This window comes from Eremothecium cymbalariae, chromosome 6, assembly GCF_000235365.1.
Source record: "Eremothecium cymbalariae DBVPG#7215 chromosome 6, complete sequence".
NCBI classification, from domain to species: domain Eukaryota; kingdom Fungi; phylum Ascomycota; class Saccharomycetes; order Saccharomycetales; family Saccharomycetaceae; genus Eremothecium; species Eremothecium cymbalariae.
Genome location: NC_016454.1, coordinates 789763 through 806475, shown reverse-complemented (window position 1 = coordinate 806475; position 16713 = coordinate 789763). Strand labels below are relative to the sequence as shown.

The window sequence follows — 16713 nt, the reverse complement described above, 5'->3', positions numbered from 1 at the left end:
CGTCTACACCATCTATGGACTCGCAAGATAAAGCCGATTCGCATGTCCTCCATCATTCAGCAGAGCTTGGCCAGGTGTGGGTTACCAACTCGACTACGGTCGAGTGGTATAGGGAAAATACGTATTTCCGCAGGTTCAAGTTCACTGAAAATGTGCTCCTTGCAGGGTTCACCAAGTGGGAGTCGAACCAGGAATCGTTGGTGATTGTGTTAAAGAACTACATCCAGATATACTTTTTGGACGACGGGGATTCGCATTCCATCAAGCTTCCGTTCCCTGTTTCGAAGGCGTATTTTTACATCAATGGAGTGCTACTTGAGGTGCTTCGCGATCCTGATCTGGTTGATCTGGATGTGATGGCAGGGACACATAAGTTCATCACGCTTTCTGATCCGCTCATGCCGTTTGGGTCGATTACGTTTGCATCTAATCACGCGGATATCGACCAATACACGCTGTTGCACTTTCCGGAATACGAATCGTACGGGATAGCGGTGTTGTATCACAAGTCGAAGCAGTTCATCAGTTTCTATAGTGCGGAGCTTCTGAACTCGAGGTCCACGATGGGGCCGGATCCGTCGTCTATATTTACCATGAAGAGGAAAAAGAGCTATGGGAACCTAATGCCCAGCGAAAGCTGTGTCCCGCTTGGGTCCTCGTCTGCTCAGCGCAAACGGACCTCGGAGCTTCATATTGGGTCGCCGATCAGCGCCAGCACCACCACCACCGCGACGAACGATGGCGGCGGTGGTGGCTGCGGTGGCAGCAGCAACAATTCGAATTCGAATGCAAATTGCACTTCAAACAACAGCAGCAGTAACGGTAACCTTAACAGTAACTTTGCTTCTACCGGGCTCACAAGTACGCTAAGACGACGGCTCACGATGAATAGAAGGACAGCTTCTGCAACTGTCAGTTCAGATCCGCCAAATCAGAACAGCACTCCGCGTGCGAGTACACATAGTAATGCTAGTGTTAATAAGGCTTCGCAGCTGAGAAGCTCATCAGCAACATTAGATAGAATGGTCATGTCTGATAATGGATTTAGTTTGCCCTCGCAGATGGGGCTGAACTCAAATCCTCAAGACCTGCTCTCGCAACCAGTGATATCTAAAGATGGCCTACTAACTAAAATTACCTCATCACCCTTGCCCTTCAAACTCTCAAACAAGGTTAAGGTCGTGTCGACAAAGTTTAACGATAGAGTCACGATAGCCGTCTATGACCGGGAGCATGACTGGGGTAGACTATGGATATTCAACTTGAATTCTCCGTTAGTTGGAAGCATGAAGTTCAAGGCCTTTGGTTATTCCCCAATGTCCCTTGTAAAATCTATGGATATCAAGAAAATGATGATATTAGACATTTGTGCATACGACTCTCAGTACTTACCTGGTGTATTTGCCCTTTTGTTGGACGGTGAGATTGCTCTATTTAATCCAACTTTGGATGCCATGTCCCCCTGCTTCCCGTTGGATGGTAAACCGCAATATCGAAATATTCACTGTATATCGCCTACGGACTTATTTTTGGAAAAAGACCACTACACAATTCCTCCTGTAACTTATCCTAGAAGTCAAACGGTCCAGAAATATTTTGAAGCCATCAGGTACTTGGTGCCCCCTGCAATCTTTTCGTATTTGCTCTCCATTTGGCAACTTACTAGGATGATTGTTGCCGATAAGGAATGTGAAAATCACGATATCCTTGCGTTCGAGTATACCATGCCGTCATTTCTAGTGACCGCAGATTCCCATTTCTACGATGATGTGTTTGAAAAGATTCTGATGGAGCCATTTTCGAGTTGTGGGAATACTGTGTGGGAATGGCTACCCAAAATAGTCATGTGTTTGCATCTTTTGAGGGAAGAATTTCAATTAAATGTTTTGCAACTGCACAACGTAAAACGTTTGGACAAATTATTGAGTAGGCTAACTTATTTGATGGGCTGGCCGTCTGTGTGGGTTGATTATTATCACTGCAAAAGGGAACCCATTGAGCCTTTGCAAGTACAATTTACGCACCCGTTGGATGAACCTCCATCGATATTTAGATCACTTTATAGTGTCACGCAAAGTCCTGTGGTTGAAGTGGTTCCCTTTATCACGTTTTCGCGATTGGCTGAACAAGAGGGAACTGCAGTTGATGCGATCGTTACACCGCGAACCCATAAATTGTTGAGGTTGTTTGAGTCACTGCAGTCTAGGCAGCATTTGAGTAACAACTTACTTGAACGTTTGAACGAATTGCAAATTGATCAGGGAGAATTTGAAACGTATCCTATTGGTGTTTATGCGCCGTTGAAGAGATTTTTACACGAACTAGAGCCGACGATAAATAAGGTAGATCCTGCTATGAATGTGTCCCTAATTACGCGATCTGACTTGAGTACTTGTATTGCATTAATGAAAGGTGAAACGCCGAATGATAGGAGAGACTTCCCTTCCCATTCAAAAAACAGGATTGACTTTAAAGTGAAAGATATTGCAGAACTAACGAGTTCAATCTTGGAGTTGCGAAGAGGTGCAGAAACTTCATTGAGTACACGTTCGTTGGAGATTTTCGATAGTAAGGAAAATGTATTTTTTGATGAAAGTTTGTTTGCTGAGGTTTTATCCATGTTTACTTATTCGAACCCTCATAAAGCTTATTTCCCCCCATTAAGTGGTGAATATACAAAAATCTTAAAGTTAAAAAAGCACGCTGCCACAACTTTAGCATATAAAGCGTTTACCAGTGGCCTTGGGAAGGCTGCCGTTTTTTATTGTTCTGAAGAGGCCATAAATGCTAAAAAGGCCCTGCGTGACGAGTTAAATTTGAATTTTAAGTTTCCAAGCGATGGCAGTAAGCTTTCGTTATCTAAAGCAAAATTTCCTGATGAATTTTTAAAGTGGGCTGAATTCCATCGTGGTGTGGCGAGAGGAATAGCCATTTCTAAGTCAGTAGCTAATGTAACTAGTTCATGGATTAATTATAATAGGCCTCCGTGGTTGGATGCACAGTATGGTGGGTTTTTATTGGGGCTAGGGTTAAACGGTCATCTAAAAGTATTGGAGGAGTGGCAGCTTTATAATTTCTTGAGCCCCAAACATACGCATATTAGTATTGGGTTACTATTAGGTATATGTGCAAGCATGAAGGGTTCTATGGATCTAACTTTGACCAAAGTTTTGAGTGTTCACATTGTTGCTTTATTACCTCCAGGATCTAGTAATTTGAATATTCATCACAGGGTGCAAACATCAGGATTAGTCGGAGTCGGTGTCCTTTACCAATGCTCTCAACATAGAAGGATGAGTGATCTATTGTATTCGCAAATCACTTCTTTCGTTACAATTAATGAGGAACAAGTACCTGATGAAGGTTACAGGTTGGCCGCAGGTATCGCTTTAGGGTTGGTGAACATGGGTGCTGGATATAGATGTTTAACTATAAGAAGTTATGGCGATAGTGATACTGAAATGATTGAGTATGATGAACGGGATCCTATACATTCTACAACAGATCCATTTAATGTTCAAAATACAGCAGCTTATATGGATCCAGGTATTATTGAGGGCCTATTAAAATTAGTTACTACTGTTCATGATGTGGAAGAGTCATGGATGCCTGATAATTCTCAGTTAGGTGCAATAGTGGCTTTGATGTTAATGTTTTTGAAGTCGAATTTTGGCGTTGTTGCTGCAAAATTATCTGCTACGAGCGACGACACTAAACGTGGGGAAACGTGGTATATAAAGCCTGAATTATTTATGTATAGGGAATGGGCATCTAACATGGTAATGTGGGATAGTATTGAAGGAAGTGTGGATTGGATAATCGGGATGCTTGATGGAAATGAACAACATATTGAGATTGATAGCGATATGTTACCTACTTATTATATTATTGCAGGGCGTGTGTTATCAGTGGGGATTAAGTATGCATCAACAAATGATATTGGGCTTCGTGATGGTCTCTTTACCATCCTAGATCAGTTTCTCCCATTTTATCAATATGCTATGGGGAGTACTGTTGATGAACAGTTGATGTACAAGGGAATCTCAATGCTTGTGAATGTTTTGATAATTTCTTTAAGCTTAACCATGTCTGGCTCTGGTGATGTTGAAACGTTTAAAAGGATTAGATATCTACACAATGTTGTTCATGGGAAGGGATCTTATGTAAATGAGATGCATGCTGAGTCTCCTTCGGGTTTCAGGGAAGGTGATGCTACCGGAATTCAAGAACAGAATGGAAGAGTCATTGATCCACTACTCCAAGTTGAAGAGATTACAAACCCCACCAATAACTTAACCCTTGAAGAGGATTCAGACTCTGAAGGGGCGAATCCAGCAAACCACCTCAGGGACAATGAAAATCATTATGGCAAATACATGGCCACAAGTTTATCTTTGGGTTTCTTATTTTTAGGACTGGGGAGGTATGCAATTAAGACTAATGATTTGGATAGTCTATCCTATCTAATAATTAGTGTCCTACCAACATTTATGCCGCCTTACTATTTGCAAGAAACTAAATATTTGTGGTGTATGTCGGTAGACACGAGAGTTTTGGTGCTAAGGGATTCTGACACAGACGAATTACGTGAGGACATTCCATTGGAAATTGTTATTCGTGATTCTAAAAGAGATTCGAACCCGCAAATGGTTATACACGGATGCAGTTCTCCATGCTTATTGCCTCCACTGGAAACTATTCGCTCTATAAAAATTGAGGATCCTGCATATTATCCCCTATTTTTGGAGTTTAATGACAAATTCACGGCAAATGATTATTTCAAAAAAGATTGTGTTATATATGTTAAAAGAAGAGATGAAATTGATGAGAATGTAGATCCGGAGATAGATCCAATAGAATATATGAACAACGTTAAAAAAGAGCTATCAAGGAGAGCAATACATCATGGCGATTCAGAGAGTAATATTAATACAGAAGCGAGCCGTAATGTACCGTTAGTTCAGAAATTGCTGACAAGTTTAGGACTACAAGATACGACACGAATAGAATTTGAAGATGTTGTGAGCAATCATAACCGCCTTCTACAAGACCAAAGTTTTAATTTGGATATGATCTGCAGTTCAGAGGACACAGATTACCAGTTAGAACTTTGGAGAAGGAGACATGGCTTGTAATTAGGTGCCTTATTAGGCATTTTGCATGGAATGTATTTAGTTACAAAAAAAGAATAATTTTTCATTTGGTTTTCCCAAGGTTTGTGTTTAGTCTTATATACATTTTTATTCGGTGTAGCATAGTAAGCCTGTCGTAATCAAGTAATTTGGCCCAGGGATTGACCCATTTTCACTATGTCACCAACTTTAACATCAAATTGAAAGTTATCTGGGGCTTCAAAACACAATACGACAGTACTACCTAACATAAACCCACCTATTTCTTCACCTTTAACCAAAGGGACGCCTCCAAGTATCTTTGAAGCGGTTTCATATGTAGCTTCATAACACGTATGAGGCTTTTTATGTCTATTAGCTTTAGAATTGGTAACTAATTCTTTATCAAAGTTCAATTTAATAGATCCAACGTTCGTAGCACCTACTGGTGTCATGCTAAAAAAACCATGCTTCCAATGTCCCAATAACGCTACTCGTTCGTTGAGAATAAATAAGTTTGGAAAGTTTCTTTGGAAGTATGGAGCAACTGAAAATAATTCACCAGGAAAATGACGACGTAATTTACAAACCCAATTAACCGGAGAATGATAATGATGATAATCACCTGGTGCCAAGTATATCACGGCAAAATATAATTGAGTGTTGTTTGGATCGTTAGATGTTAGCTTATCAACGAAATGAGTGGACAATTCACCAAGAAGTTTCATTGTTTTCGACGCATAGATTTTCGCTTCTGGCAAGACCGTGTCTCCTTCAGACTCATATTGAATTGGTTGAATATGAGACTCAGGAGTATGGTCCCCCGGGGTATCACCGATAAGATCTCGGAGGGAATATGGTATATTGTTCAAACGAGCAAATTCCCTATGTTTATGTTCATCACCTTCATTTGAAGCTAACGCTTCAGAAGAACTACCTCTAGTTATCATAGGGTGAGCATGCGTACCTAGGAATTCTTTTACGGAATAAGTTATACCTTTAATTTGCTCAACGTCGCCAGTTTCCGAATCGATGATCCCTAACTGTAACACTCTGCCATCACTGGGACAAACAATGACATTCTCACGATCATCTATAGGCCTACATTCAGGTCTGATCGTTCGATAAAAGAATTGAGACAAATTTTCATAGTGTGTCAAGTCTGGATCGTCCATTTCTTCCAAGTTAACTCCAAAGAAAATGGAATACAATTTATATCCCCAAGGCCTTAACCACACAGGAAGCGCTAAGGAATTCACTTGGCCCCAGATTCTTGACATGGCGTTCAAAGGTAATGTCGAATAACAGAAAAAAAACCAGTTGTTGTTGAATATCCTAATTTTAGCCTTGTGCTTTGTATCATCCTTACCGTCACCCTCTCTTGCCTCTTCCCATCTCTTCTGCTGATGAAAGATCAAAGACCCAAAGATAAGCGTCACCCCTGTCATAACAAACAACTTCGTCATGGTTAGATTCCTGCCACCAGAAACTGAGGCGAAACGAACGGCCTGCTGCCGGTGTTGCTCGCCATGTTCTTTCGCAGAGGAATAATACCGCCTGGAATACCAAATGAATTCATTTGTTTTCCTCTTCAACCGCATCCCTGCATTAAATCCACGACGAGCCACCATCCAGCTACTACTGCTGGTTATGTTTATGTTTAATCTCAAGTTTCTATTTCTGTACATCAACATATTGGCTCCAGATTTGAGCATGTGAAATACCTTGTCTTTATCAAAAAGATACTCTTAGATTCAATCCACCAATTTCTGAAAACAGATCGAATAACCTCTTGAAACTCCCACGGTTTATCTACTGCTGCAACGGAAAGCCTTTAGAAGATAAGCACCAACCAATCTCTCGTTGATTCTAATGCTTTTTGTGTGAGTTGTGACTTAAAGAACAATAGAAATATCAAACTCTGATTTTTTCACGGCGTCGTTGGTGAGCTTTGTAGGAACAGCGTCGGAATATGTAGTAATTTGAAGTTTTCGATAGATAAAAGCAGGAATTATATGGTGGTGAAGGACGGGGGTGAGCTTGTGTGAGTAGTAGAGCTTTGGAAGGGACTGAGGAATGTTGATTGGAGTTTCAGGCACTTACGGTAGTTTTTATGAGGAGGTAGCGAGGTATTTCGAGCGCGGATATGGGTATAAGAGGTTGAAAATCGAAGATTTCAGTACGAGTTGGGAAGAGGTTAAGAAGTATGCTACTGAGAACTATGATAGAGGTTATGTTGTGACGGGGCGCTGGGGGATCAAGGAGTTGAGGGGGCTTGAGCAGCGGCCTTTCTTTGTGCATATTTCGGTGGATGGGCCAATAGAAAGTAGGTTTCGGAGGAGTGGTGATGGGGAATATGAGGTGTTTATCCAGAGGCTTGGGGAGCACGACGACCAGGAACATGTGCATGTGGTCCGGATGGCGCCGGTTCAGTTCTATGTGTCTAGTGGGGATAGTGGGGATGTTATGGAGCGTGTTGGGATGGAGGTCGATAAGCTGATGGCGGGAAGGTCCAATTCTTCGAACCCATTGCGGCCTGACTGGGACACATATTTTATGAAACTTGCCCATTTGGCGGCTTCGAGGTCTAATTGTATGAAAAGAAGGGTTGGCTGTGTGATTGTTCGCAACTCTCGAGTTATTGCAACAGGGTACAATGGTACTCCACGTCACCTGACCAACTGTTACGATGGAGGATGCCCACGGTGTAACGATGGTGGTAGTTCTCTGCACACATGTTTATGTCTGCATGCGGAAGAAAACGCATTGCTAGAGGCTGGGCGGGATCGAATTGGTAGTGGTGCGATTCTTTACTGTGACACCTGTCCCTGCTTGACCTGTTCGATTAAGATTGTACAAACGGGCATCACCCAAGTAGTATACTCAAAGTCTTATCGAATGGACAACGATAGTTTTAACGTGTTGAAACAAGGTGGAGTCGTTGTCAGACAGTTCAGCGATATCGAGTATCCTAGATTCATCGTTGTATGAACAGATGAACTGTTCGTCTGTTAGGTTAACTTTTGGAGTATATATGTGTACATACATATATAAAATCAAACAACCAAAAAATTGGATTAATTGATTGATCTGTAGAAGACTATCAAATTACTTTTTGGAAAATAAGTAGGGGCCAGGTCTTTCGTAGCAGTCAAATGAGAATTCCACTAGTTGCTTTCCATTCTGCAGCAGCTCACCGGAAATCGTATCCTCCGGGCGCAACTCACCCACCCCTGCAGGAGTGCCCGTCAAGATTATGTCTCCCGGTTCCAACGTGATAATAGTGGACATATATTGAAGTAAATCACAGATGGGCGTTAGCATAAGTTCGGTACTTCCCTCTTGCCTCAGTACACCGTTGACGGAACTACGCAAGGTGAAACTGTTCTGTAAGTCCTGTTTGTTAAACAGCTCCTCCTTTCTAATCATACGAGATATAGGGGTGAAAGTATCAAAACCCTTTGCAATACTCCATGGTAGACCCTTTTTCTTTGCCTCATCCTGGACATTACGTGCAGTTAGATCTAAAGCCAGGCACACACCTCGAATAACAGCGTAGACATCACTGGGTCTTAATTCATTAGGCGAAAGATTACTTAGTCTTTTATCTAGAACAACAGCCAATTCAATCTCATGATGCACAACGGTACCTTTAGGAAGCAATATAGGACCAGGCTTCGAACCATCCTGGTTCAAATCCCAGGATATGGTTTTAACAATTTCATTCTGGTCCCGCCTTGAGCCATCTACTGGCGTAACTATGCTAGTAACAGGTTTCAAAAAAAAAACGGCTGTTTAGTAGCAGTATTGTTCAACTCTTTGATGTGTGCTAAATAGTTTCGACCAACGCAAAAGATGTTTCTAACATCCTTTAGATACTGATATGTCATTCTTATAGGTTATGTGTGAAGTATTAGGTATCGGAATGGTTGAAGGAACCGTTATTCTGTTCGGCTGTCAGCTAGATTTTCAAGTATTAGTAATTCAAAGGTTTAAAATAATAACGATTTTCAATCCTTCACCCTCCAAAGCATTACGTAACTTACAATTATGCGGCAAAGTTTCAATTAGAGTGACTTTAGTATGGGAAGGTTGTGATATATATGGTATTTAAGTCTTCTAATTTCAATTGTCGTTATGCATATACACTACGTAAATGAGCGGATATTTAGAAAGCAAAAGTCAACTTGGTTACATGCCATCATGTCTGTTGATTGAAGCATAAGTCGTGTTGCTCGAGCTAGATGAACCACTCTTATAAGATTGCGGCCTCAAAGTTGATGAGGCACTCAATTCGTTCACTCCTGAGTTGGTTCCAATAGTTGCATTCATACTCATAACATCAATCCGTGAATGTTGTTTTTGACCATCTTCCAACCTGGGATTTATGCCATTTCTCTGTATGTATTTTGTGGACACCATCAGCTGTTCTATCTGATTTACTATGGACATTGCCTTCGCAAGATCCGGTCTCATTAAAGACTGCTTCAACAATTTTAACAAAGATAAATCTGAATTCTGTAGGTCAGTACTCTTTGAATTTCCATTTAAACCAGATAATCTGTCGACAAAGGAAGTCAAATCGCTGTATTCAGTTTCGTAAAATTGTAAATCAGTCTCAATCTTTTTGATGTATTCCTTCTTACGTTTCCTAAATTTGGATGCCGCCAATCTGTTTCTTTCCAAAAACTCTTTCCGTTTGCGCTCCCGTTCCTCTTCTTCTTCATCCCCAATTGGAGCACTCTGTGATTTCTTAACCTTCTTCTTGCTGCTATTATTGACGCTGCTGCTGCTGCTGCTGCTAGCGTTGTTACATGATGCCTCTAGGGCGTCGTCAGTAGACATAGACCTCTTTCTCTCCTTAACGCTCAGGTTTTTTACCTTCTCTGGAGGGATCTCTAGAGACATATTGCCTGGTGCTCTATTAGTTGCTGCACCAACAGGAAGATTCGATAACGAAGTCGGATGTGATGTTGGAACTTCTAACACAGTAGACAGAGAATGTGGATGTGAAGATACACCTGTCCCAGGAGTCCTGCTGCCGCCAGCACCCATTGGCATCGACGATAGCATAGACGATAATCCTGGTGTAAACTGGCCATTTGAAGGAATGGGGAGCGAAGTTGGCTGATTTGGGTTAAGCATACCCGGAGTTAAACCAGTTCGCATGCTTGACTCATTTGGTGTCAAACCAGTTTTAGTTAGACCCATCAAAAAACTGGGAGTAGTCTGCCCATTTGAGGGTGCTCCAGGTATGAGAGGACTTAATGCAGGCATTTGCGAATGACTTCCTGTTGGATGAGGCAAAGACTCTGTCTGGGCATTATGGGCCTGTAAGATTTGAGGCGACAGAAGCATTGCAGGTAATCGATGACCACCTCCAGGAGTCAGTATGGGAGGTGAATGAATTACGGGAGGCTTCGGCTGCTGTAAATGATATCTTAAAGGTGACTTCTGATGATGTGGAGGATGTTGCCCAGCAGTACCATTATTAATGATTCCAAGTAATGGCTGTTCTGTTTGATGACGCACCTGTTGCAACAGAGACTTATTATGACCGCTTGCATCCTTCTTCGTCGAAGCAAAACTCTGTTCAAATGGATTTGGCTCTAAGTCAAACGACGAAACGTGTTGTTTCACTGTATTTCTTTCCATATCAAGAGCCAACCTATCCGATATAACTCAGAGTCTAGAAGATAAATTAACTCAACCTGTAAAACAAAATCCAACTAACCAAAAACGATCAAAACTGTATATCAGCACGTCCTTCTCCAAAAATTCCTCTTCCAACTATCCTGGACTCACTTTACTCAACGTTGTCTATTTTTCTCCCCCGAAATCTGCTGCTTCCCAGCTTGTTGGCTTGATTCCACCGGTTGACGATATCCCATCTTTAAACAATTGACAAAACGATAAAATTGGCTTTAAAAAAGAGCGGCTTTGTGCTTACATACTCCTATCTACATCTCGACCGCGAACATCTTTATCCCCTGCTGCACACATACAACAAATACATGCCCTCGCAAAACTGCAAATATAAACATTTATTGATTTAATACCGCTATAAAATTACGTACCAAAAATGACTTCATTATTGTGCACAGTGCTCGAGCAAAGACCGCCTACCAGGTGTTAACACCTGTGTGTGTGGTTTCCCCCAGAAGAAAATTCCTCATCTAGCTTCAAATTGAACCATTCTCTTGGTCCTGGCCTTGAGCAGAATCCTATGACCACAGTTCTTGCACCGCACTGGGTCCGTCCGAGATAGCGACAATTTGCTCGAGCATTCTGCACAGATGTACTTCAACGTCGCAGTTCTTGCTTGCGCAGTACCTGCAGCTGCTGCGTCCAAATTTGTCGGAATCTGAAAACCTTCGCGGGACATTGTATTGTTATTAAGTATATGTGATTTTAAAAACGTGAAAGAGCTGAGGAAGGTAGTAAGACGACAGAACTTGGTACCACTACTTTCTAATGCACTTGGAAAGTAATGCTACGTACATATGTTGGTGCTGTGTTCAACAGGAGAGGGTTTTCGCAGGTGGTGCTGGAAAATTTTACCTGAACCAGCGGGACGAGAGAACAGGATCGGAAAATAAAAAAGAAACTTAGCGTCAGGGTAACAGCCGGGTAACGGATTAATTATGTAAGGCGACGGTGGGCCCACCACAGCTATTAGTTTTATTAGTATGGATGGAGTAGTTTGGGGAAGAGGGAGACGGAGACAGGGAGTTTCTTATTTACCCCCCAGCCAGAACTGTCCTGTAGAGCCGTTGTCGATTTGTTTGCGGATTTTCCTGGATAGTAGGACACCAATCTCGTACTTCTCTTTGGTTTTCTTGTCCAAGTATTCCTGTAATTTTTCCAGTGCTTTTGAGAGTTTTCTGGTGTCTTCAACGGGCAGAGAGCCATTGTCCTTCATGTTGTTTAAGTACTTTAGCTCTTTTGATAATTTGACACATTTCATGGTTAAATAGTCGTGTTTGCGTTGTAGTTTGCCGATGGCGTAGTCCTCTGCGGAAGAGATGGCCGTCGTGTTATCAGGCGGGGAAGTATTAGAGGATTGGGAGGTTGCACGAAGATGAAGGTTCGTGGCAGCGGTGCCGGTAACGGTGCCGGCAGCAGACGTGCTGGTGGAGCTTCTGTGGGACGACTTACTCCCACCGGTGATCGATACGACACGGAAGGGGTTGGGGGAGCGCCAAGACCCATTACCGTTGATGCTAGTAGATCTCATAACGGTTGTGGAGCCCTCGTGGATCTGCCGCTGTTTTGCCATTTTCAATGGCTGCATATGTGAAGGAGTAGTTTCTGTACCAGCAGGAGCACATTTAGTGGCATCAGGAGAGTCAGAAGCGTCCACTTTCGTCTTGGTTGCCTTTTTTTGGTCAGCAATGACTACTAGTTTAGTATCATTTTTAACTGAGTCTCTTGCAACATTGGCAGGGGCAAGCTGCAGTGTTGTGGACGGTGGGACTAATACCTGTTCGTATTTCTCAATGTTCGGCCCAAGAACTGCTGCTGTGCCTGAAACGTCCTGAGCGATGTCGGGCGAACTGGTATCAACAGCCGGTAACGGCTGAGTATTCTCGTCTTCCTGTACTACATTTTCCCGAAGGTGCCTCCCAGCTGTTGGCTTCAAGACTTCTTTACCCTTATTCTGACTATCAGCAGTCCCCTTCTTGCCTGATTGCAGCAGTTCCCGCAATTGCATTTCCAGCTTTTCAATCTCTTCCGTTACCTTTTCATGCGAGATATTGTGATTCCTATTACATTCCTGCAGCTCCCCCTCTTCTATTTCCGAATTTTTCCATTTAAGTCCATCTGGTTTTGCACTGTAGACCATCTTATCACGTTTGTGATCCATGGTACTACCAGCAGAGTTGTGTTTGCCCTTCGTTGTTTCTTCTGTTGTTGTTTGTGAAACAGGTTCTTGCGTTGTCCGTAAGTTTTCACTAATAACGCTATTCAGAGTTTCCATTTCTTGTTCGATATGCACAAGTCTTTCTTTGAACTGCTCTTGAGACATAGGTCAACTTCTCTAGTCCTTTAATCTTAGTTTTGTTGTATTATCAGATGAATATGTGACAACTTGTGTCTGAAAACAAACGGAATCGTGACTAGCCATAAAAACCAAACCCTTGTTAGTTTCACTTACAACGATAAAAGCCCGTTGCCTAGACATAATACAAAGTGAGAGTGTTGATAAGGGAAGATATTGGGCGTTAAAAACGGTCGGTTAGGATGTGGCTAAGGAGGTTATTTCGATCGATAAATGAGCGATCTACTGGTTCTAGCCTGTTGGGTGATTTCTCTGTTATCGATAAGGAGTCACAATTTGGATCTCCTGCAGATCTTTCTGGTGATAGTGCACGAACGGAAGCAAACGCTAAGGGCAATGAAGGTCCAGATGGAGAAAATGTGTGCTCTAGTAAGGATTCAGACTTTGCATTAAGCTCTGGACAGACTTTGACGGGTATGTGTGGGGTGCCTAGATTTGAATCGGAGAGAAGGTTAATAATGGCGCATGGGATGTTAAGTTCTAAAGTCTATGTGTTTGGGAGTGCCTCATCATATAAAGTGTACCAATCTAAAAGGAGGAGCATACGTAGGATTATAAAAGCTATGGGGTTCCAAGATGTTAATATGGAATTCGGAGCAGGGATTCCTCTTCTTCGCGCAGACTTTATGCATCGCGATGTGCACTCACACAGAACTTGTCTGGAACATGTCATAATTTATAAGTATATTCTTGTACAAAACGGCAACTCGCCTCCATTTGATGATAGTTCTAAGGCTACGTTGTTATACGAAAATGCGCTTGGAATAAGGCTTTATGAAGTTAAATATTGTTCGGTATTTGTTAGTTATAGTAGCGCAGGAACTTTAGAAGAGATATTCGTAATTCATCGTCCAAAGGATGGACCTTTGTTGTGCAAGATGATTGGTGTTGCTGGTAGTAACCAAAGGAATGTGATGATTGACGGTGTGAGGGCGGTATGGGTCAATCGTAAGGGGAAGGTGAGATGTTTGCTATTAGTTCCCAGCGGGAAAATGCCATCGCTTGAGCCCAATAGGGACATGACTCCAGTAGACTGGCATCAGGACAGCATTCAGCCATCTATATGGGCAGAATACTCTGATACAGATCTCTCCTCCAAATATGATGTACTTGGAGAGCTTCGTGTTGGAGAGGTAGTTGAGGAATCGCCTACAGGTCTTTTGGAAATCCCACAAGCCACCGAGATTATTGCATATATGTGCCTATGCCTACACTTTGCAAAGTATGGAAGAAGGCCAGAAACGCCAGCCAGGCCAATCGTCTGCACATGTTGAATAAAAAACCTATTGGTATAAAACCTATATTTACTGCTTACCGGTTAAGATGTTTAAATGGTTTTATAAACGCTTATGGTACTAGTTACCGTCGAGAATGCAGATACACTCATATCGCCTGTCAAAAATATTGTGCTGAATTGATCCTCACTATTAGGATCTTCGTAGTAGACGGTGCATGATCCATCTCTGTTGTAAAGAGTAGTGTAAGGCTGATCAACGGCGGTCTTGGTTGTAGAAAGTATTTTCTGTGTGTGGAAATACGATGCAGTATCAATCGGAGTCAGGGCATTTAAATTGGCTATTTTTGGTGGCATGGCCATATCTAGGACTGTTTTGGTGGTATCTGAAACTTTACTCGCAATATTTGGTGCATCTAAGGTCACACTTGTAGTCACAGGCTGAATGGTAACCTGCTTAGACAATCCTGTTTTAGTTGGTGTACAGTATATTGTTTCCACTACCGTAGTAGCTATTCTTATTGTGTTTACCACCACAGAAGGACTGTATACCACTCCATTTGACGTAAATAAGTTCAATGCGTTTGTTGCGCGAAGCTGACCCAAATAAGTGATAATTCCAATAAGGCGACAGATCTGGAAATACATCGTATGATCCAGCGATTGGAAGAAATGAATTAAAAAGGAATGACTGAGGTTAAGAATAGATACTTTGATATTTTGCCGGTGATTCAGCTATTTGTCCGTTTTTATACGTTTGACTCGTTAGCCTAAGTTCTGTTGGGCTCTCTGATCTTGAGGATTAAATTATGCGAACGTTCTACTCGTTTAACATTATGAACTGCCGATTGAAAAGTCCGAATCCTTTTGTTAACTTATTCAGCATATTTATATTGAGCATAGCTATGTCTGAGATCTCAAATAAAATGCTGACACTTATTCGCAACTGGATATATTCCTTTAATCTTCCAAAACAGGGATGAAACATGAACACCAAGTTTATTATGTGCAAAATCGGGATAAATTCTCCGAACTGGCCAATTACTCCTAAAACTACTACTCAGCTCTAATTATGACGACATGAATGCTTGTACAGTGTTTACCATTATATAACCTTATGTTAGTCTATTCATTCTATAAATGTTTTGCTTATATAATAACTGGCGCGCCCGACAAAGCTGGCTTCTGCGTTTGGTCAACAGACGCGCGGCGCTAGTTGGCAAGCTCAACAAGCAGATGAGCTTGCAAAGGTTTATTTTAATGCGAGGTACAGTATTGCGAACTTTCCAGCAATCCACTCTTCAATTTTCTGATAAAATTTAAAAGTTATGCATGGATAGTTGAGAGCTGGTATCTGCTGGATGCCTTGTATTTTGTATGCTTGTATTTGTGTTTTAACTACCTGCAATGGTAAGCTAAACCGAAATATGTATGAAGCCTAATTGTTAAACCTTATCATTAATTGCCTTCCCTTTATCAATGACTAATTGCACATACCCTGATTATTGTTTACCACTTACATTTCTTGCTCTTCTTCTTCTTTTTACCATTCTGCTTTTCCGTTTTCATATTTTGTTGCGGATTTTCAACTGAAGGTAAAGCAGAACCATACCTATTATGCCATTTGATCATTTGCCTTGGATTTCTCCCAAATACCAGATCATATTCGCACAACATACATAGTGCGTTCTCTGCTTGGTTTAACATGATTAATGCTTTAAAATCTGGACGCATGTTAGATCGGCATGAACGGACATGAGATTCAGTGTAGCTTGGAAGATTGTTATGTGAACAATGCTGATTGGATGATTTTTTAGTTCTCTTTGGATCCAATCCCGGGAGTTTCCTTGGTCTTCCAATTGGTGGACTGAAGTTGCAGTTTATAGCCTTGCTCTTTATCATATTCAAATCCTTTGTCTGATTTCTGTAAATTAGGCCGAAGCTCTGGGATCAACTCTTGGTGTATATTCACCTTTTTGGCCTTCTTAAGTGCTCTATTTGTTATATTCCTTCTCTGATCTCCATATAGCACCCCCTTTGGTAATAAACTTTCAATCATTCCTATAATGTGCTCCTCGATAGTTACATTTGAGGAATCTGGCAAATCTGGCAAATTATCAAGATTGTAATCAAATAGAATTTCACTATCTGAGGCATCTAGAAGTGGTTCTGGGCATCTAGATCACCTTCTGTTATCTGAAAACTTTTAGTACGGATAGAAGAGTCACTCTCTCTATTATCAGATCTGTATATTATTTTCATCTCAGAATTGTTGGTCAGCTCCAACAATTCACTCTCCGGATGAG

General features: G+C 41.6%; 8 protein-coding genes and 2 further genes across 8 annotated transcripts; 3 read left to right on the top strand and 7 right to left on the bottom strand.

The window, feature by feature from the left end:
• Positions 1-14: 14 nt before the first annotated feature.
• APC1 (anaphase promoting complex subunit 1) lies at positions 15-5135 on the top strand (the record flags this gene model as incomplete). The annotated part of the gene is made up of 1 exon (XM_003647555.1): positions 15-5135. The coding sequence occupies one exon, from the start codon at positions 15-17 to the stop codon at positions 5133-5135; it is 5121 nt and encodes a 1706-aa protein (XP_003647603.1).
• A 137-nt stretch (positions 5136-5272) lies between these two features.
• On the bottom strand, positions 5273-6826 carry PSD1 (phosphatidylserine decarboxylase 1; the record flags this gene model as incomplete). The annotated part of the gene is made up of 1 exon (XM_003647554.1): positions 5273-6826. One exon carries the CDS (start codon positions 6824-6826, stop codon positions 5273-5275), a length of 1554 nt encoding a protein of 517 aa, XP_003647602.1.
• Positions 6827-7187: 361 nt separating this feature from the next.
• On the top strand, positions 7188-8102 carry DCD1 (deoxycytidine monophosphate deaminase; the record flags this gene model as incomplete). Its single annotated transcript, XM_003647553.1, has 1 exon — positions 7188-8102. The coding sequence occupies one exon, from the start codon at positions 7188-7190 to the stop codon at positions 8100-8102; it is 915 nt and encodes a 304-aa protein (XP_003647601.1).
• Positions 8103-8219: 117 nt separating this feature from the next.
• On the bottom strand, positions 8220-9001 carry Ecym_6411 (the record flags this gene model as incomplete).
• A 301-nt stretch (positions 9002-9302) lies between these two features.
• On the bottom strand, positions 9303-10766 carry SKO1 (Sko1p; the record flags this gene model as incomplete). The annotated part of the gene is made up of 1 exon (XM_003647552.1): positions 9303-10766. One exon carries the CDS (start codon positions 10764-10766, stop codon positions 9303-9305), a length of 1464 nt encoding a protein of 487 aa, XP_003647600.1.
• A 517-nt stretch (positions 10767-11283) lies between these two features.
• Positions 11284-11496, bottom strand: RPC10 (DNA-directed RNA polymerase core subunit RPC10; the record flags this gene model as incomplete). Its single annotated transcript, XM_003647551.1, has 1 exon — positions 11284-11496. One exon carries the CDS (start codon positions 11494-11496, stop codon positions 11284-11286), a length of 213 nt encoding a protein of 70 aa, XP_003647599.1.
• Positions 11497-11847: 351 nt separating this feature from the next.
• Positions 11848-13140, bottom strand: BNI5 (Bni5p; the record flags this gene model as incomplete). The annotated part of the gene is made up of 1 exon (XM_003647550.1): positions 11848-13140. The coding sequence occupies one exon, from the start codon at positions 13138-13140 to the stop codon at positions 11848-11850; it is 1293 nt and encodes a 430-aa protein (XP_003647598.1).
• Positions 13141-13355: 215 nt separating this feature from the next.
• Ecym_6407 (uncharacterized protein) lies at positions 13356-14447 on the top strand (the record flags this gene model as incomplete). Its single annotated transcript, XM_003647549.1, has 1 exon — positions 13356-14447. The coding sequence occupies one exon, from the start codon at positions 13356-13358 to the stop codon at positions 14445-14447; it is 1092 nt and encodes a 363-aa protein (XP_003647597.1).
• Positions 14448-14500: 53 nt separating this feature from the next.
• Positions 14501-15055, bottom strand: DSE2 (Dse2p; the record flags this gene model as incomplete). The annotated part of the gene is made up of 1 exon (XM_003647548.1): positions 14501-15055. The coding sequence occupies one exon, from the start codon at positions 15053-15055 to the stop codon at positions 14501-14503; it is 555 nt and encodes a 184-aa protein (XP_003647596.1).
• Positions 15056-15916: 861 nt separating this feature from the next.
• Positions 15917-16584, bottom strand: Ecym_6405 (the record flags this gene model as incomplete).
• Positions 16585-16713: the final 129 nt, after the last annotated feature.